Below are 19,432 nucleotides of genomic sequence, written 5' to 3'. Positions count from 1 at the left end.
GCTCCCTCACTCTTGTTTCGTGGGAACCACTTCTCCAAATAACAGCCCAACCACAGATCCTTGTCTCAGACTTCGTCACTAAGCGAACCAGCCTGAGGCAGACAGCCATATCGGAGAGGCAGATGTCAGGCTTCCCTCCGGCGGGGCACTCCCCGTCTTTATGAGTGAGTCTAGTGGATTTTCTGGTTTTCATTTGGTTTGAGTGGACGATACTCCCTCGTTGCCCCCATGTGGGGCTGTGGGGAGGGGCAGGAAAAGCATCTCTCACGGAGACTCCCTTTCCTGCACGGCCAGTAGGTGTGCCTTGAGAGTGGCAGTTGATTGTGGTGGCATAGCTTGGCCACTGTACCAACACTGTACACATTTAGAGTGGGGGACAGTCAGGCCTGTGTCCTTCAGCTTCAGCTTCTAATTCTGGAGCAACCAGAAGATTCCACCTCCATGTCCTGTCACAGCAGTGACCAGAAGACAACAGCGAGAGGCACCTGTCCTTGCTCCAGTCAAAAGAAAGCGAGTTTTTCCTTTCGCCTAAGAGGGGAGTTTGGCTTGCTTTTACACACATGTATACTTCTCATTTCTCCGACTGTACATCCTCTGTGTTTTCCCATTGGACCTTTGCCAATATAATACGAGTATGTACGTGGAAACTGGTTATATTTACAATCTGAATTGTGTGTGCAAACTGTCCTTTATCAAAGGCCTTTTCCCAATGGGAACATACGCATAAGTAAGCAAAATGTAACAGAGTTTAAAACAAAGGTATGCAGTGGTTTTCCAGTGGGGCTTTTCAGGCAGAGCTCTGGTTTGCCTGCCCAGGTACTTCCTGTTAGATCCTTCCTGCCCGATGCGAACAGAAGACAGGAATGCTGGGTGGCTCGCGACGCATCTGGACTGAGTCGTTCTTCCTCTGTTCCCTTTAAAACATGTGATTTAATTGTCATGTCGGGACCATCACCCCATAGGATTCGGTGAGTGACAATCAGCTCCTCCAAGTTCTCAGATTGGCATGAAGATACACTGCAGAAGACTAGAAGTAAGTGTTCCAGACATGTTTTACCAGAGATATAAAACGACATGGCCCTGTGCCTATGGCATAAAGATGGTTTTTACTACCAGCATAACAGGCAATGTTTCTGAGTCAGAGCTTGAGCTGAGGGCCAGATGGGCACTAGCGAGGCCTGAGTCCTGCTCCCAGAACACCCACTGCTGTCACCTGTCATCACCTCGAGAAGAAAGGGAGGAGGAAAAAAGGGGAAAAAGAAGGTTAAGTGAAGGGGATGCCTCAGAACTTGTTTTCGAATCGGTGGATTATGAATAGAAGTTTCCAGAGGTCTTCTATGTCATCCTCTTTGCTCAAATTCAACGGAAGTCTGTCCTGAAGCTAGTTGTTGGGTATGGCGATTATAAACCCAAATAAATATTCATGTGTTCCTCTTGCACAGTAGTCACTTCTGTGAGTGGGTTAAGACCGTCTGAAACGATGATGTTCAGTGTCCTAAGGAATGTGACTTTTATTACACTCTCCTTGCTTTGTAGACCCAAATCACACATACAAAGGAAGAACTATAAAGCAACCTGTATCCTGCCTGGCAATTTTACAGTGTTCGCTTGTGTTATCAGAGTGGCCTCTGTAATTTGTGACACTGTGTGTTATGGCACTTTGTTGGAGGAGGGAGCTATCTCTAGACTTGAAGCAACTTCAGTGATTACAGGACTGGCACAAACCGCTTCTTCATCACCATCTCCTCAAAGATGGAGAGATAAAGACAGGGAAGTCCTATGACTTAAATTGGATGGAATGGTCATCGGTAGGAGTGACTAGCAGAGGTGTTCAGAGGGCCGCTCTCAGCGCTTGTTGCCAGAAATAGTCGTGTCAACTGAGGTTTTTCTGACTGTGATGTGCGAGCATTGGCCTTGATAATTTGGGTCCTTCTCTTGACTACAGCTCTACGATTCCAGCCGTGGCACAAAACAGCAGTTTTTCTGCCACAATGAAGACTGGCATTCCTGTCCGGGAAAGGGTCCCTCGCTGTTATACATACAACTGTGCGAATCATAGCAGTTGCTGTGAGCCTTTCTGCACAGATGACCTGGCAGTGGGGTGTGTGGCCTCTCCACTGCCCTGCCGCAGATGCTTCCGAAGTCGGCCCTCTGAGAAAGGGACGGGCACTGGGGACCTGGGCGTTGGCTGGGGGCGAGGTGGCGATGTGGGTTCATCATGGGTGCAGACTCATCAACCAGCTGGCTCAGGAAACGCTGACGCCCAGATGGTGTTTCACTCTTTTCTCAATGTCACTGAACTCACGGAAGTGACGTGGTGAGCGCGCTCACTGGAATGAATAGTGTTCTGTGCAATTTGGGGCTCAACCATTTTCAGGGGGTGTAGGATCTTATTTCAGAAATGGGTTTTATCCTTCTTTAAATGATTGGTGAAAAAGACAAAATTAGAAAGGCTGGGATTTCCCAGCACTGGGCAGCCCCAGATGGGGGCCTGTGTGACACTTCATGTTGGACCATGGGGCCCGAGACACCCTGAGTCCCCACTGGCACCAAGTGCTGCTCCAGCATCCAACCGCCTGTTATTAATTCTCGCCCCCGAGGGTCATGCTCATTTTACACCCTGATCAGTTTACCCCAGCTGACATTGGAGACTACACACTGAGGAGCATTAAATATAATGGGGACAGCTTTGTCAGCAGGGCTCAGAGGACTGGGGGTTTGAAACATGGAAGCCTGTCCCTTGCTTCGTTACTGAGCTGCCGTGTGTCCTGGGGCCACCGCTCAGCGACTGTGGATGGCTTTCTATACTGGGAGTCTGAGAGACTAGAGAGAGGAGTTTTGGTGAATCACAGGGGCTTTTCTTATGGATTAAATAATGAATGTGATTAACCATAATGGGGGGAATTCCCAGTTGCCCACCTGTAGCTCCTCGTAGCTAATTTTTAATTCTGTGTTGATTTCCTTCAATAGCTCCCATCCCGACCCAGATGGTATCTGGTTAGGAAATTCAGGAAACTAAATATTTGCATAAGCCGTGCAAATTGGGAAATGCATTAGTGCAAAGAAGCGATCTAATGCAATAGAAAGCTGAATATAAACAACTTCTGGATTTTCTAGGCCACGGACTCATTAAACCATTCAATAAACATTTGCTGAGCCCCTGCTCAGTGCTGGGCGCTAGGGACAACCAGAGGTGGGTCAGTCTAGAGCGAGTGGCTGTGTGGACAGGCCGAGGCCTGGCGGCCCAGAAGAGGAAGCGTGTTCCACTCCCGCGATGTCAGCGGCTGGTGATGGTTCCGTTCCAGAGACGTCCTGTTCTGAGCCATGCAAAGAGCCTCCGAAACATTCCCCCTTACGCCTCCTGTACGGTATGACCCTGTGGGGGACCCTGTGTCCACTGAACGTGAGCACAGCGTTCGTTTTCCTGGTGCAGACACGAGACGCGAGGGACAGTAAACAGCTTCCTGTGGGCAGAGGGGCCCACACACAGCGGGCGCTCAGTGGTCTCTGTTGAATGAACTTGATCTCTGTGGTCAGTCATATAGGGGAGCCGTCATCCTCATCCTCATGCTCATTTTAAAAACCGGGAGGGTAAGGTTCGGAGAGGTTAGGTAAGGCCAAGGACACACAGGCAGAAGAAGGAGGAATTACGGCTTGAGCTGCGGTCATCCGCTTCTGTGTGCTGAGCCCTCCCTGTCGTTCTCCGCTGCCCCTGTGGAGCAAGGGACTTAATCAGTGGGTGTGGGTGGGGGGCACATGGCAGAAGCTGGGAGGAAACAAGGTCTCATCTTGCTGAGAGCATGTGGTGTCCGGGAAGAGCTGGAATGTGGGACCAGCCGCACGCACGTCTACTGCTCTTCTTGCTCTCGGGGTGACCGGGAGCAAGTCCCTTAATTTCCCAGACAGTGTCCTTGCTGACAAAACTGTAGTAATAGTACCTTCCCTTCAGGTCTGCAAGGAGAAGTGAGTGCGATGAAAATGACAGTGTCTGGTGTACAGTAAATTTTAATTCATACTAGTTTATTTTACTATTGTCAGTTTAAAAATTGTTATTGCTATTACTATTATTCGCCTTTAAGCACATGAAACAGAGAGTGACAGGCCTTAAAATAAAGTTCTAATTTGCATGGTATGTTATAGTAAGTAAATGCTTTTCAAGCTGATGCAGAGAAACCCAGGAACGAAAGCCAGGCTTTCTTTCCCGTAGCTGCTGCTCTGACTTAGGAAAGCCGAGTGACGTATTTCCAACCATCCTTTCTGAAAATATTGGGGCTGCTTCCCTGCAGAGCGAGTGCCACGTGGCTGGCTGAGCATTTATCCAGTGCCTTGCGTTTTCCTGTTGGTGTGTTTGTCTCTCTGTCCTGTGCAGGACCCAGGTCTGCTTACAGCCATGTCCCTGGGACCCAAGCACAGTCCATGCTACGTAGTAGGTGGCCTTAGTCATGTTTTTCATTTTTCTGAATGAATGAATGAGTGAATGAATGAATGAATGAATAAATGAATGAATGAAAGAGTGAAAGGGGTCAGGGTGAAAGGAGATGAACAGAGCACAGCACATATTAGGTTCAGTTACTCATTTTCTTTCTAAGAAATGTGGAGGTGCTGTGACCCTGTGGGTGGACAAACTAGAAGCCGCTTCTGCTCGATGGGCCCAGAGGTCAGGCCGTGGGTGGTGGCTGGGGTCTGGCTGTGTGGTGGGAAGTCCGGGGCAGCAAGGGACAGGTTGAGTTCATGCCCGACAATGTTGGAAGCTCTAGACGTCTGCTTGTGTGCAGAGAAATGCCCTTGATCAATAGCGTGTGAATGGGATTTATTTCACACACAGACACGTCTATTTTGTCCAAGGGCTACAGTGGGTTGGCTATGTTAAATCCTTTAAGGAAATAGTGCAGCTACTTAGTGGCTGTGGTAGAAAACATTTCTATTATAGTTATAAAAAAAGTACATGCTCACTATAGAAAACTTCGAAAGCAAAGGATTGGCCAAAAGAAGTCATCCCGCCATCCAGAGATAAGAACAACTGATAGCATTTTGATGGATGTTTGCCTGTCCTCTACTTTATACACGTGTTGTTTTTATAAGAGTGTGTTCATAACATAATATCACTGTAATACCTGCTTTAAAACTAGCGACATACGGTGAGCATGATCCACTCAGCCATAGCCCCTGTGGTGACCCAGGGTGCTGGCTGTGCCAGTGGCGGCCCCAGTCCTCGTTCGGGGCCACAGCTGCAGTGTTTTCAGGTTTTGGCTGTTAAGAAAAAAATGTGGGATTTCTGTAGCTGATTGCTGTGCACATCTATGAGTCTTTACATACAGTGAATTCTTAGAAGTGGGAATATGGGATCAAAAGTTGTACTATATTGTAAGTCTAAGAATTATTCCCTATGATCACCGAGGTTTATGCTTTATGAAAACTTTGGCGAGAGTTTTGGGTGAAAAAGGATGTTTTATGTTGCTTGAATTGGCAGTTAAAACCATTTTTGATGATAAAAAAGCGTTACAGATTAACCCTTTGTAATTCCTTTTTTGAAGTTTTGGTAGATGTGCTCATCTCTTTCTTACTGACTTGTAGAACTCTTGAAATTAGCAATATTTCCCTCCTTTTTTTTGTCACGTATGTGTCAGTATTTTCCCCATCTTGCCGTTTGCCTTTTAGTTTTAGTTACAGAGCTTTCTGAGACATAGTTTCCTTGAATTGCTTGACGTAATTTTGCTTCGGGTTAAGTTTTTTGCTGTCCAGCTGCACTGAGTTAGGAATTGAATACTTGAGGGTGAATTTGTCATCCTTGGGTGATGAATGCCTGCGAAGCAGTTCACCTGGGACGCAGCTCACCAGCGCTGGGCTCCAGCCTGTACCGTGTTTCACCGGCATGGCTTTAACCAAACATGCCAACTCCTGCACGAGCCAGAGAAGGAGCCAAACAGATTCTAAGTTGACAGTCTTTGCACAAAACCTTTCTGAGAAGCTCTGACTCCAGGCTCTGCACACCGGTCACACCTCTTATGAGTCAAGATCAGCCCTGGATAAGGAACATAAAAAAAAAAAAATCATTAAGGAGATATTTTGCACTCTTTGTTTTCTTACTGAGCCTTTAAAATATGATGCATGTTTGTACTCTCAGCACACACAGCCCCCTGTGGCGAAGGGCCCTGGAACTGGACAGTGCAGGTCCCATCAGAGTAAGTTGGCTCTGCGGACAAGCAGAAGCCCCAACAGATGGTGATTAAAGCAGCGTCATACATTAGGGACGTCATCCCTGTGACCCTCTGAGGATGACAACAGCTGGGGCCACTTTGTGAAATTTCCTTCTCTTAACATTCCTGTAGATGTGAGGGTTTCAGCTTCTCCATGTCTGTACCAACATGTTCGTCTTATTTTAAGGGCTGGCGGTGACGACACCCAAGCCCCGCTCAGATTGGAGCCAAAGACGTTGGAACCCAGTGCTCAGGACAACCTGTGTGTGTCCATCAGCAGATGGGACTGGCTTCTTCAGGAGAAGCAGCAATTGCAGGTAAGCTGGTGAAGAATTTTCAGGAACCAGGACAGCACGTTTCTTATCCATTTAAGCCGAATGCAGTTAGTGGGTCTTTGCTTTGTGTGAGTGTAGTGATGAGAGCTTCTGCTGTCCACCCCCGAGGACAAAGGGGACAGCTGGAGGGCTTGTAGGAGCCTCGTCACACAAGGGGTTGAAAGCTCAGCAACGTTTGTGCCTGAGTTCATTTTCTTCGTTACCTTTGAATGTGCTTTCCTTGTCTGCCAGGCTGATTTGTCACCTCTTGTGATTTTGACCGTTAGAAGGTTCATTTCGAAGGCAGAAGTAAGTCCTTTGTGAAAGTCCCATCAAGTGGGACTGGGAGTAACAGCTGGTGGGAGGCAGAGTTGTAAGTGGGGACCGGGCCAGGCAGGCGTGTCTGGGAATGACCAGAGCCATCACGTGGGAGCTCTGGTTGGCCCAGAGCAGTGGATGAACGTTGGCCAGGACTCAGTGGGGCTTAGAAACTAGCTGCAGCACTGAGCTGAAGCCCAGAGGCCATCAGGAGCTCTGGGAGGTGGCAGAGCCCCAGAGGCACGGACCTTTGAGACTGGAGAACTTGAGGCTGCATGGGGAGCTGTGAGGAAACACAGACTGGAGACAACATGACTTCTGGAGAGAGCACAGCTCACTCACACCTGAGTCCAAATCCTGCTTATGCTCTAAGTAGTGGAATGAACTCAGACAAGTTCGTGGGGGCCTGGGCAAGCTATGGACCCCCCAACCCTACCCCCTCACACCAGGTATTCTTATCAAAGTTTGCCCATCCAGGTGCTTACAACAGCAGGGGGCAAAGGGCAGCAGAAGTCATCCCAATTTGAAAATAAGCTCCAGTAAACCAAACACGTAGATATTGTCTGAGCAGCATCGCAAAGTTTGGATAGCTGAGAATGCGAGATCTGGTGTTTGGTTTTGAACAATATGCACCATTAAAGGTCCGCACAAATCCTGCGCATGTCAGAGTGCATGGAAGTGATTTCAGCCCGGGGCACTCAGTGTCTGAAGGGGACATTCTTGACTCTGGGGGAGGCTGGATCTTCGTTTGTTCAGCAGGAGTTTATTGAGTGCCTCCTACATGCCATGTGCTGTTTGAAAGGTTTAGGACGCCTGTGGAGTTGGTGTTCTAGGGATTGAGAATGGGGAGAGAGACTAGGAACGACAAACGTCATACATGCCTCAGTTACGTACCTAGTATGTAGCAGGTGGCAGAGCTGCCATGCACAGAACCAGGTGAGGGTGTGGGGTCTGCTCGGTGAGAGGTGAGGGTGAAGCAAGAGCTTGAGGTGGAAAGGGAGCAGGCCCTGGGGCTCTCTGCATCCCCGGCACAGGGGACAGCCATCTGGAGGCAGCAGTGTGTTCCACGTGCAGCCAGGCGGCAGCGCATGGAGAACGGAGAAGAGAAGGTTGGAGGTAAATGGGCCTTGTTGGGCCTGGCGGCCTTTGTAAGGACTTGGGCTTTTCTCTGATTGGAGTGGGATGCCATCGGACAGTTCTACGCAGTGAAGTGACGTAATCTGACCGCATTTTAAAAGAAGCACTTTGACTTCTGTGTGAAGAATGGGATTAGGGCCACGATGGAAAACAGTGTGGTGGTTCTTAAAAACATTAAAAATAGAATTATCACATGATCCAGCAGTTCCACTTCTGGGTCTATGCCCCAAAGGATTCAAAGCAGGGACTCAAAGAGGAACGTTGACAGCAGCATTATTTGTAATAGCCACGAGGTGGAAACAGCCCAAGAGTCCATCGATGGATAAACAAAATGTGGTCCATCCGTACATTGGAATATCAGCCTTAAAAAGGAAGGAAGGAAATTCTGACATAGGCTACAACATGGATGAACCTGGAGGACATTTTGTTGAGTGAAATAGGCCAGTCACAAAATGACAAATACTGTGTGATTCCTCTTATATGAAGTACTAGAGTCATCAAAATCATAGGGACAGAACGTAGAAGGGTGGCTGCCAGGGGCTGGGGGGCGGGGAGTTAATGTTTAACGGGGATTGTTTCAGTTTTGCAAGATGAGAAGAGTTCGGTGGGTCGATGGTGGGCACGGCTGCACAACAATGTGAATGCAGTTAATACCACCGAACACGTAAAAATGGTTAAGGTGGGAAACTTTATGTTACATATATTTTACCACAATTACAAAAATTAAGAAAGAAAAGAAAAGTGTGTGAGAAGTCAAAAGTAGAAGTAGGGAGGTTAGTTGGGAGCCATGTCAATAATGCTGTTATTTTCTTCTTAGAACATCTTGGAGGGGGAGCATGTGTAGTTTCTGGCCCCTCCCTCCCCTACAGGAAGTAGGGTCTGGCGGTAGAACTGTAGGTGATCTGGCCTTGGGGTTGAGAGAATGTGGATAGGCGATGAAGACATGCCCGGGATTAGAACTTGCACTCTTATCAGCCAGAAACCGATGCAGGGAACGTGGAAGGCTGTCAAGTAAAAGAGTCTCGTTTAAATTCGGAAGCCTGTGGGCGATGAGATGGTATCTGTTGTACCACCCGCACACACCTGCGCATGGTGTGTGTTCAGCTACCTGCTGGTCAAGACTGGACGCCACTTGAAGAGTCTTCGGGTTTTGGTTTGCTGTGTTAGTGGAAATGAAACTTATCTGATATTTCTATGAACTTTAGACGGTACAACACTATCTGCAACATTTCATTGTTCTTCAATCCTGTGGACTCAGGAAGCTATGATTCGTAATCTTTCTCTACATGCTAAATTTTTATGTTTGGGGTCAGACCAACCAAGGATTGATTGCTTTTCTGTTTGCTCTGTGGCTCGTGTTGCCTGCTTAGCTCATATCTCAGGTACATAATGTTTATTCCCCTATGTTCTAGCTCTTCCACCTGAAATGAGGTAAGTCGTCTATATGTTTGCTGGGTTCTTGGTGACTCAAATTCTTGGCTCACCTCCCACAGTTATTTAATGTGTGGGAGGGCATGTTTTCCTTTATGCCAAGTAATCAGAAATAAAAAGCTGGCATGATTTTTCCAGTTCAGCAAAACCCTGCCGGCCTCTGAAGGGGAACGTTACTGCCCTCGTGCATATGGCCGACTCTCGTTGAAATGACGCATCAGCAGAGCAGCCTGCCAAGACCAGGGCTCATTTATAAAACCTGGTCTTTCCATTTTCCACAGAAAGAAATTGAAGCCCTCCAAGCGAGAATGTCTGTGCTGGAAGCAAAAGATCAACAGCTGAGAAGGGAAATAGAAGCACGAGAGCGTGTCCTTCCGTGGCAGAGCTGTGACCTGGCTGCCCTGCTGGGCAGGCTGTCCCTGGACGAGCTTCAGGAGGTCAGCAAGGCCCTGCACGACACCCTGGCCTTCGCCAGCCAGATCCCCCTCCATGCAGGACCACCTGAAGCCATCAGGAGGTACTGGTGATTTGCTACCTGGTTTCGGGCCGCTCAGCTCCGTGGCCTGTTTATGGGCGTGAGTTTGTCTGCTGTCCCTCCTATATAAACATTTACAGAGCAGAGCTGTGGGTTTCAGCGGAAGCGCTGTCAGTGTTTTCCCACTAATACCCATGACCCTCTCCATTCTGCCGTCCCTCCCTGTGGCCAAACACCCCTGTGCCTCTGTTGGAGCTCACCTGGGTGGAGATTCTGATGGCAACCCCTGGTGAAGATGGTCACCTGGAGGAAGGTGACCTAGACCTCTTGCCAAGGGAGTGGGGGAGGCTGTGACGAGGGGTAGACTCAGCAATGACTGTGTTTTCATCTGGCAAAATGCATGATTATTGACGAGAGCTAACATTTCCTGAGGGCTTACCATGTGCCAGGCACTCTGCTAAGCTTTGCTCCATGAAATGCTTCTACCACTGTATCCATTTTATAGACGAGGAGAAGAAAGTTTAAGATGGTTAATAATTTGCCCAAAGTCCCCATGAATAAGAGGCAAAAGGGACACTTAAGCTCCTGTTCATTAATCCAGAGCCCAGTTTCTTGTCCACTCAGAATCACCCCCATGTTCTGGGTTGTGGAATATCCACAAGATACACTCTACCTTGTGCCCTTCTGGGGACCAGAATCACATTTTGGGGGAAGACAGAAGCCACACTTAGACGTGATCACCAAGAAGGTGGAGGGTGTGGACTGCAGGTGCCGTGGGTACAGAGCGATGAGAGAGAGGGCTTTGTGCCCCCTCGGGCATCATGGTGAAGGAAACACTGACTGGAGCCCACCACCCGTGGTGGGTGACAATGGACTCTGCCATCTGACCATCTCCCACCTCACAAGGAGAGGCATGGTGCTGTTCTCTGCCTTGGGCATCAACCGGGAAAACCAGCGTTGTTCTGTGGTTTTCCATTTAGGAAGGAAGGCACACCATTCCCGAGCCAACAGGCTATGGCACGGACTCCCAGAAACCGAGCGTTTGAAAGAAGCGGATGTGGTCTGTGGCTCAACAGACCAGATTGCTGGGTCTGGTATTTTTTAACTAATTGTACACAATCCCATTAACTTAACTTTTACTATGACGTATTGGATGTCTTTTAGAAAATGCTGAGTTGGGGGTTTATCCCAGAGGTGCCCCAGCCAGAAGAATGCACCTTACATGCATCGATAGCTGTTTCTGTTTATTATGAGAATAGCATCATCTTAGGCGAGACGGAGAGACCCAGACAAATTGTGGTAATAGCCAAATCTTAAACCTTATGCAGAGAGGTTGCAGGGACTAGCATTATTACAAAAACCTGGAGACACACACCACTCAGCATCATAACTGTGATTATCCTCGTCCGTAGAGATTATTCAGAGGCCGGCTGTAAACCCAGGGTTGCTGTCTGGGGAGAAGCTGCTTCCGATTTCCTCAGCTCAGTAATGGGCAAGATTGTCTGGTGTCTCCCGAGAGGGGTCTGAGCAAAGGAGTCTCTAAGCACAGGCAGCCCGGGGCAACCAAACCAGCAGCTGGTTCAGGTCAAAGAAGTCTACCTGCCGCCCACTGAGAGGAATGGAGGGGAGGAGGAGGAAATGGAGGGGTGAGGCCTGCTGCCAGAGGAGCTGCAAGTATTACGAAATGAAGATTTCCACTAGCTGATGCTGAAGGGCCCTCCTGTATCTAGAATATTTTGCAGATTCTGATTTTGTGGAATAGGTTAAAATAAACTGCTTTTTTAAAAAAGCAGCAGTTCTGTTCCTAATAGCCTCCAGATAAGCCCCCTGCAAAGATCCCTGGGCCGACTCTGACTGTCTAGGTGCCGTGTGCTCAAGCTCTTCCTTTTCTGAGTGAGTCACTGCCGACGCCTGGCATGTCACTGGGCCAGGGACCAGGATGGGACTTGTGGGGTGGCAACTGTTCCTAGTAGTTGGGACCTTGACTTGCCATTGTGTCCTTCTGTTTCCTTTTGAAAGTCATCATCGCAGGCAGAGAAAAGTTTACCAAAGCACAACATGCAAAAGAAGGGAGAGGGCTGGGAAGGAAGGATGGGATTTGAAGCTGCCGCCTGTCTGGGCAGGTACAGAGAGGAATGCCATCTTCTGTATAGATTTAAAAAAAAAAAGACTGTTTTGTGCTAGAGTAAATTTACTATGATTTTTTAAAAGAAAACAGAACAAAGGAGAGTGAAAAAGTGGCTATCTATTTTTAAATATTTTAATATTTTATAAGTTCTCTGCTTTTTTACAACTTGGGTCTGTTTTTAATTATTATTACTATCCTCATGATTATTTAGGCAGTTCTTGGGAGGCCTGTAATTTGTAGACTCATCTGTTCTTCTTTCATAACTTAGGTGTCAGGTTGATTATTTTCAGCTAGAGCCCCATGGGAGGTAATCGTCTTACCACGATGGGAGCTAGTTCTCCTATTATTGTGACTGAAAGTCAGCTCTTGGCACACGTGAGTGCATGTGACCTGCTATAAAGGTTTTTCTTCTGGACCATTTCAATTTTTATTTTCCATTATTATCACCTCGGGAAGTGTTCTGCACTTCATTTCTTTGTAATTGGGGGTGTCTTCTGCAATCCTCTCTTCCCTTTCATCAAATGTCCTGCTTGCCGACACATCCCGAGAATGTTTCCTATTTGTGGGTTGTATGTTACTGTTCTCTGCTAGAATTCCTCAGATAGTAACACTCCAGACTAGACAGTTCTTCAGAGCCTGAGCTCAAGGTCGAAAGCACTCCCAGCAGAAGATAGTTCAGCTCTGTCAGACAGGCCCCTTTCAAGTGGCTGCAGGAATATCCCAGGTGGGAAATGCCAGTTCACTGCTGTCTGGGAATTGAGTTGCTAAGAGCACTGCTCTGCCGAGCTGCTAATGGGGTGATTTATCGGTCCTGTGCTGATCCCCAGGTTGCTGGGGTCACCGAACCAGAGCCTCCGCGTTTCCCTTAGATGCTTGCAGGAGTCCCTGTGCCTCATATGTGGGGCCGTTCTCCTGCTGCTGTCATTACCACTTTGTACTTCCTTTTGGCAAATTCCCTCAGTTTCCTCTTCAAGTCATCATGGTATTACTGTCTGAATCCCTTATTCAGCTACTTGTTTAGTCAACTGGATTTTTTCTTGCTATTCACTCATTTTGTTCATCAACAATCTATTAAAATGTGTAAATCTTTACCCACTGAAACACTGTAGGAAGTGAAGTTGATAATAGCCCCAGTTGCAGGAATCCGGCTGCTCTATTGCTTTGTCAGCAGATTTTGAAAGAGCCTGAGAGGCGTAAGGTTAAAACAGTTTCCACAGACGTTAGCTGTGTATGTGCTTGTTCTTAAGTGTGACGGCAGGTAGCTGAAGATGATTCAGAAAATCATAATAAACCCAAAGCAGAAAGTAAAACCTTTGGGGCAAACTTCATAGTTATGGAAAGCACACGTTTGAAAATTCAGGAGAAACAGCATACATTTAAAAAAATTAGTATTAAATGGAAATGCATGCAATTCAGGGTATTTCTTTAAAAAAAAAAACCCTGGGAGCAATGGGACATTGCTTATTAAATTGTCAGAATTACGAAATCTGAAGTTGCCTTTGGATCACTAACAGAATAAACCCAGAGGCAGGATCGTACCCCCCTTGGGTCAAACTGTAGTGTTTTCAGGATAGAACTCACAGCAGTTTTGCGGAGAAAAACTTGAACCTAAGAATTGAAATCTTGTTTGAATGTTTTAAATACATTCGGGTTATGACAATAGTTGAAAATCTGGAGCTAGTTTGGTTACTAGTCTTCAAAAAATAAGAGGCCAGTTATTGATTTTCTTATTGTAAAAAGGTCTCATTAAACAACTCGGGAGGAAGCGAAGGAGTGATGACCTGAATATATTGCCCTTCGTACTTTTGACTGATGTTCTCATCTCTCTTCATCAGACAACTAAACTCTCTTACAGACGAATGTCTGTAAGTCAGAATGTTTTTGGCATGTGAATTACCATTTCGGTTTCGAAGGTGACTGTTTGAGCGGCAGCGAGGAAGAGCTGGTTGAGTGAACACTAGGAGAGTGGGTACGCCAAACATCAAGGTAGTCAGCCGAAAATAAAGCTGTGCTTTTTGACTGAACTGGACTTAGGGGCACGCTGTGCTCTGTAATGTCAGGTGGAGTCCCCAGTGGGGATGGGAACTGGCAAGACATGGCACGGGGCGAGGAGAGGGTGTGTGCACACGCGGGCACGCCTGTGTGCTCTGTCTGACGCTTACCAGCAAATCTGAAAAGTTCTCAGATCCAGTGAATTCAGGATTAGGGCTCGTTTCCTCTGCTCAGTATCTTCCCATCAGCACCTCGACCCCAGGAAATCTTTTCTAAGAAATTAGGAATCCTTGTTCTCTCTCTCTCCCTCTCTCCCACCCTCCTGCGCTCTGTCCCTCCTTCCCTTTTTAGGAGTACTTATATGGGTTACATAGATGTATTTTATTAAAAAGAGTTTATTTTATTAAAAAGAGTCTCAGTTTGCTGGGTAGTTGGGGACTACCCAGTTGGACTTTACCACAAAGGCTTTGGAGTGACAGAACATAGTGTCCTACTTAAAGTTCAGGGCCAGGATCCCTGAAATTCAGAGAAAAACGGAGTCAGGACATGTGTCACCAGTGGGGTCCATATTCAGAGGAAGAGTCGAAGAGCTGAGAGTCCGAGTATTTCTTTGGCCTGTTTTGCTTTGCTTCTTTCACTTAATGTCCTCTGATTGGGCCAGAGTGAGAAACATCAAGTATATTACTTCACCCTAGTTAGAAATGCTTGTGCTCTGTTCCTGTCGGGTTACTCTAAAACATTTTCTTACTCTAATACAGGTGTGGTTATTTGTATGAAGGATTTATTTAAAAAATCTTTCTATGCTTCATTATCTCCCAAAGATGAGCTGGCTGTGTGACGAGCATGCGTGTGAGTGTCTGTCCTGTGAATGGGACTGCTGTCACACTCCCATCCCGCCACTGAGCTGGACAGAGAGCCCTGCTGTGCCGAGGTGACAAGGACACTGCCAAGGTGTCAGAGCCTTGCCGTCGGTACAGACGTCCTTGCGCTGCCCCGGGCAGCCTGTCCCAAGAGTAAATGTCCCAGCTGGCCGCCGTGTACAATGGTTTGCTCTTGACAAGTATGTGTGCCCGTTGTGCCTTCACAAAATCATCTGAAGCCTAGAGGAATACTCGGCATTTTTGTTGTCCGTGTCCTGTATATGTCCCATCGGTGACATGTGACATTATCAGCTGCAAGGAGAGAAGGGCCCTTGGAAGGAAAAAGGCCAAGTAGATAAAATCCTGCATTTCCTAAAGCTGTTTTTACTGTCATTTTCTTAAACAGTGTCCCCGACAGAAGGTTAGTGGACTGAGCAGTAATTGGCAGGGTCGTTAAAGTCACCGTATTCTTGTTTTTTTTTTTTTTAATTCAAGACCCAACTAGTGCCTCTGCTAGGGAAGCTGTCATTTTGCCCTTCATGTCATTTCTACTTTGCTTCAGTAACAATCTCATTCTCAAACTTATTTTTACTAAACAAGACACAGGGGATGGAATTGGGAATGGAAGGGGGGCGGGGCGGCAAGGAGAAGGCTGTTTGGAGACAGAGTTGATGTTTTCCCTTTCCCATGGCTTTTCTCCCCCCTAAAATGGGACTTCAGCATAAGGCCACGTGTACAGGTAGGAAGAGGGGCAGGCAGCTGCCAGCAGAGAGCAGACTCCTTGCCCACCGTGGTTCTGAGGGCTGCAAAGCTCTTGCTTCCTTAGTGAAATGACAGCGATCTGGCCACCGTTTCTGCCTATGGTTAATGTTGGAGGACCCTTTATATAACCTATGTGTTCAGTAGGTTCTCTGAATCTCTACAAATAAAATCATGTTAGTGAAAGAATCTTGGATGGTAGGACTGGAAGTTTCGTAGAAATAACACGATCCACCTTCCGCACTTTACAGCTGAGGAAACAGCCCCAGGAGAAAGTGACTGGTTCGAAGACTTACCGGAAGTTAGTGGGGTGCTGTTGGAATTCTCTGAGGGCCATTCATCTTCTTGGGCACTAGAGGTCAGATACAGTGGGGACAGAGCTTGTTTTTCAAAGGCTTGTGTCAGGCAGGTGTGTGGTTGGCACCCTGGTGTGAGTCTAATGCAGAGGGTGGTGGTGGCTGTGTTAGTGGGGGAGGGGAAGCATAAGGAATGGCCGCTGGACGCATAGGAGGGGTAGTTTCTTGAGGACACGAACTCAAGGGGGTCCACCCAGGCGCGTCTGCTGTTGGTGGCCCAGAGGACAAGGTCCAGTGGAACTGCTGACCTATGTCCTGGGATCTGTCCTGCACCACGATGGGTGTTACATGTAGGCACCAGGCCTGCACGTCCGAGAAATAGCCATCGCTTCAAAGTAGCCACTGCTTGACCACTGCTTGGGCCTGTATGTGTGCTCACTGCAGGGTGACCCACCCTTGGGAGGGATGCCCCGAAGAGGTCCTGGCAGGAGGGAAGACTCTTCTGGTCTTGGCTGCCAGGACCAGCTCTGCGTGGGTAGGCCTCTTTGCCTCGCTGATGCTTCACCCTGAGAGTAAGGAGGGGCAGCGCAGGGCCTCTGACGCTGGGAGTATTGGGAGTATTGAAAGTATTACCAGAGAGTTTGTTACCAGGCTTTTGAGTTATGCCTCCCTAAGTGGTGAACAAATAGGGAGTGAAGAGTTGTTAGTTGTTATTTGAGCGGGGTATGGGGTCCCCTAACCAAACAGAGAGCTAATGCAGCTATGCGTTTTGGGGCAAGATTGGCAGGATGCTCTAAGCACAGTCACACACCCTGAACTTTTCAGAGTGGCCCTTTGGCTTCGGCACAAGGTGGCAGGGAGGACGCCTTGGGCGCTGGCTGGAGGCAGGTGTGTCCTTTGCAGCCATCGCGCTCTCCACATGTCACCCTTCCCGTGTCAGCATGGATCAGTTTCTTAGGGCCGATCCACCTAGGGCCATGACAAAGTGCCCAGGTGAGTGGCTTACACACTGAAATGTATCGTGCTTAGACATTCAACATCAGGTGTCGGCAGGGCTGGTTCCTCCTGAGGGCTCCATCGGCTCCAGTCTCCTCCTTAGCTTCTAGATGACCTCCTCTCCCTGTGCCTCTTCAGTGTCTTCCCTCTGTGTGTGTTTCCGCGTCCAAATTTCTCCTTTTTATAAGGACACCAGTTATATTGGAGTAGGACCCACCTTAGCAGCCTCATCTTAACTAATTGTATTTGCAATGACGCCATTTCCAAATAAGGTCACATTCTGAGGTATGGGGGGTTAGGACATCAACATATGCATTTTAGGGGGACACAGTTCAACTCGTACACAGTCAACGGAAAGAAACCATTCAAAAGAGAAAAGTGAAAGAGAGCAAGACTTCTCAGAGGTGGACTTTCACAGGAGGAGAGGAGATTTCACTGGGGCTCTGAGTCTTGAACCTCTTCTTTCTTTCTCACGTGAAACTCTACCAATAGCAACATGGTAAACAGCAGTCGTGGCCTTCAGTCCCCACTCATGCTGGGGCAGTGGTGGGACGTGGGGACAAACAGGGGCGTCTCAGCATCCTGGGGTTTGAGCTGCCTGTGATAGAGGTGAGGAGGTTCCCACGACGTCCCACCTCCTCCTTGGAAAGATGACAAGAAGGTGAGCGTCAGCCATTAAGTGCCCACTGTGTGCCAGGTACTTCTCCATGACAGATCCTTGCCCCCGGAGTCTTCTTTCCAGTGGAGAAGGCAGAAATAAACAGTAGCATACTAAATAAGTAAATCATATAGTAGGTTAGTAGGTAGTGAATGCTGTGGGAGGAAAACAGGAGAGGATGTGAAATTTGCTGTTTTAAGTTGAGTAATCAGGCTGGGATCCCTGAAAAGGTAAGATTAGAACAAGGCTTTGAAGGTAGGAGGGAGTTGTCACAGTGTGTGTCCCAGGGGAGAGTGTCCAGGCAGAGGGGCCTGTGCCAGCTGAGGCAGATTCGGGGAGCTGTCAGGAAGCCGGTGTGGCAGGGTGGGGTGTGTGGAGGAGGACGTTGTAGGGTAGGAGGTCAGAGGTGTGATGGGAGATATGTGTTTTGGTCCTGGTGACGTGGCTATAGCTGGGTGTGTGAGAGCTGAGCGGTGACATTGTATGTGACGGGCTCGAGAAGGCTCACTCTGGCTACCGTCTTGAGACAGACTGTAGAGGGCCGAGGGCGAAAGCAGAGGCCCAGTCCAGAGGCCACAGCAGCGTTTCAGAGGAGGGTGCCCGTGGCCTGGGCCAGAGAGGCAGCCCCAGAGGTGGTCCCTTGGCAGGACCGTTCTTCCTTAGACTGTTTCTCACCCCGAGTCATTGAACCCAAATCGCCCAGCTGCCTTTCTCCTGCACAGACGTCTCATTCTTGCCCTTGACCAAATCTCGGCTTATACTGTTTAGATTAGTGTGGTTGACTTCCATCCATTTTCCCTTCTAATCATTGCTGGAAAGCAATCTGTCACGCCCCAAATTGAGCTTTTATTACTGATGTTTTTGACATCCGTGGTGGCATTCTTCCTGTCCCGTTGAGGAGTGTTTCTGGGAGCCCCTTTCATTCCGAACCTGAAGCTAAGGCATTTGTGAGCTTCTGCACTAACCCATCAGTCCCATGTTATTAAAAAAGGATCAAAGACATCCTCACATGTAAGTTTCTTACGGCCACCCCTCACAGTTCCTACACTACAGTCTGGAACCTTTCTGTTCCACACAGACCTATTGTTGCAGCAGCTCTGTCTCCCCCTTGGGTGGGTTCAAAATGAAACTGTCAGTTCATCTGAAGCAAATAAAAGAGCTGTTGTGTCTTCTGTTGTCTAGCTGATGCCACATAGTGTACTGACTTCTTTTTCTTGGACCCTGGAGCACCAGGATCTTAATAACACATATAATTAATCATACTATTAAAAATCAGAAATCCCACATGTGTTAGTTTGCTAGGGCAGCCATAACAAAGCACCACAGAGTAGGTGGTTCAAACAACAGAAATGTATTGTCTCACAATTCTGGACGCTAGAACTGCAAGATTAAAGTTGCAGCAGAGTTGCCTCCTTCTGAACCTCTCTCCTTGGCTTGTCCGTGGCTGTCTTTCCCGTGTCCTTACGTCATGTTCCCTTTGTGTGTCTGTGTCCACATCTCTTCTTATAAGGGCACCACTCATAGTGGATCAGGGCCCATGTAATGACCTGGCTTTAACTTGACCGCCTCTGTAAAGACACAATTTCCAAATAAGGCCCATTCTGAGGACCCCGACATAATGAATTGGAGTGAGGGAACATGACCAATCTGTAACGGGCCCCTTTGTGCTGGATTTCCTCCACCGCTGCCAGCCCAGGCCTGCGTGCCACCGTCGTGCCTTCTCTGTAACACGTCTCACCGGTCAGTCATCTCAACTGTCCTGACGCCTCATTTGTTGAGGGTGAATTTCATTCATATGATTTCAACACCAGTTTGTGGTAAAGAACAATGTGTATTTACAAATAATGATATTGATTGTGTGGTAAATTGAA

At 47.9% G+C, this 19,432-nt stretch overlaps 1 protein-coding gene across 6 annotated transcripts in view; it reads left to right on the top strand.

Moving 5' to 3' along the window:
- The window catches only part of DISC1 (DISC1 scaffold protein), a 285,116-nt gene that overhangs the window by 89,150 nt on the left and 176,534 nt on the right, over nucleotides 1-19,432 (top strand). For all 6 annotated transcript variants that reach the window (XM_033099896.1, XM_033099897.1, XM_033099898.1 and 3 more), the window contains exons 5-6: nucleotides 6,385-6,514; nucleotides 9,679-9,914. In XM_033099896.1, the coding sequence (XP_032955787.1) occupies nucleotides 6,385-6,514; nucleotides 9,679-9,914 (366 nt within the window). The remainder of the gene's footprint in view (nucleotides 1-6,384; nucleotides 6,515-9,678; nucleotides 9,915-19,432) is intronic.

Source organism: Rhinolophus ferrumequinum, chromosome 27 (genome assembly GCF_004115265.2).
Source record: "Rhinolophus ferrumequinum isolate MPI-CBG mRhiFer1 chromosome 27, mRhiFer1_v1.p, whole genome shotgun sequence".
Classification (NCBI taxonomy): domain Eukaryota; kingdom Metazoa; phylum Chordata; class Mammalia; order Chiroptera; family Rhinolophidae; genus Rhinolophus; species Rhinolophus ferrumequinum.
This window is presented reverse-complemented; position numbering and strand designations above follow the sequence as displayed.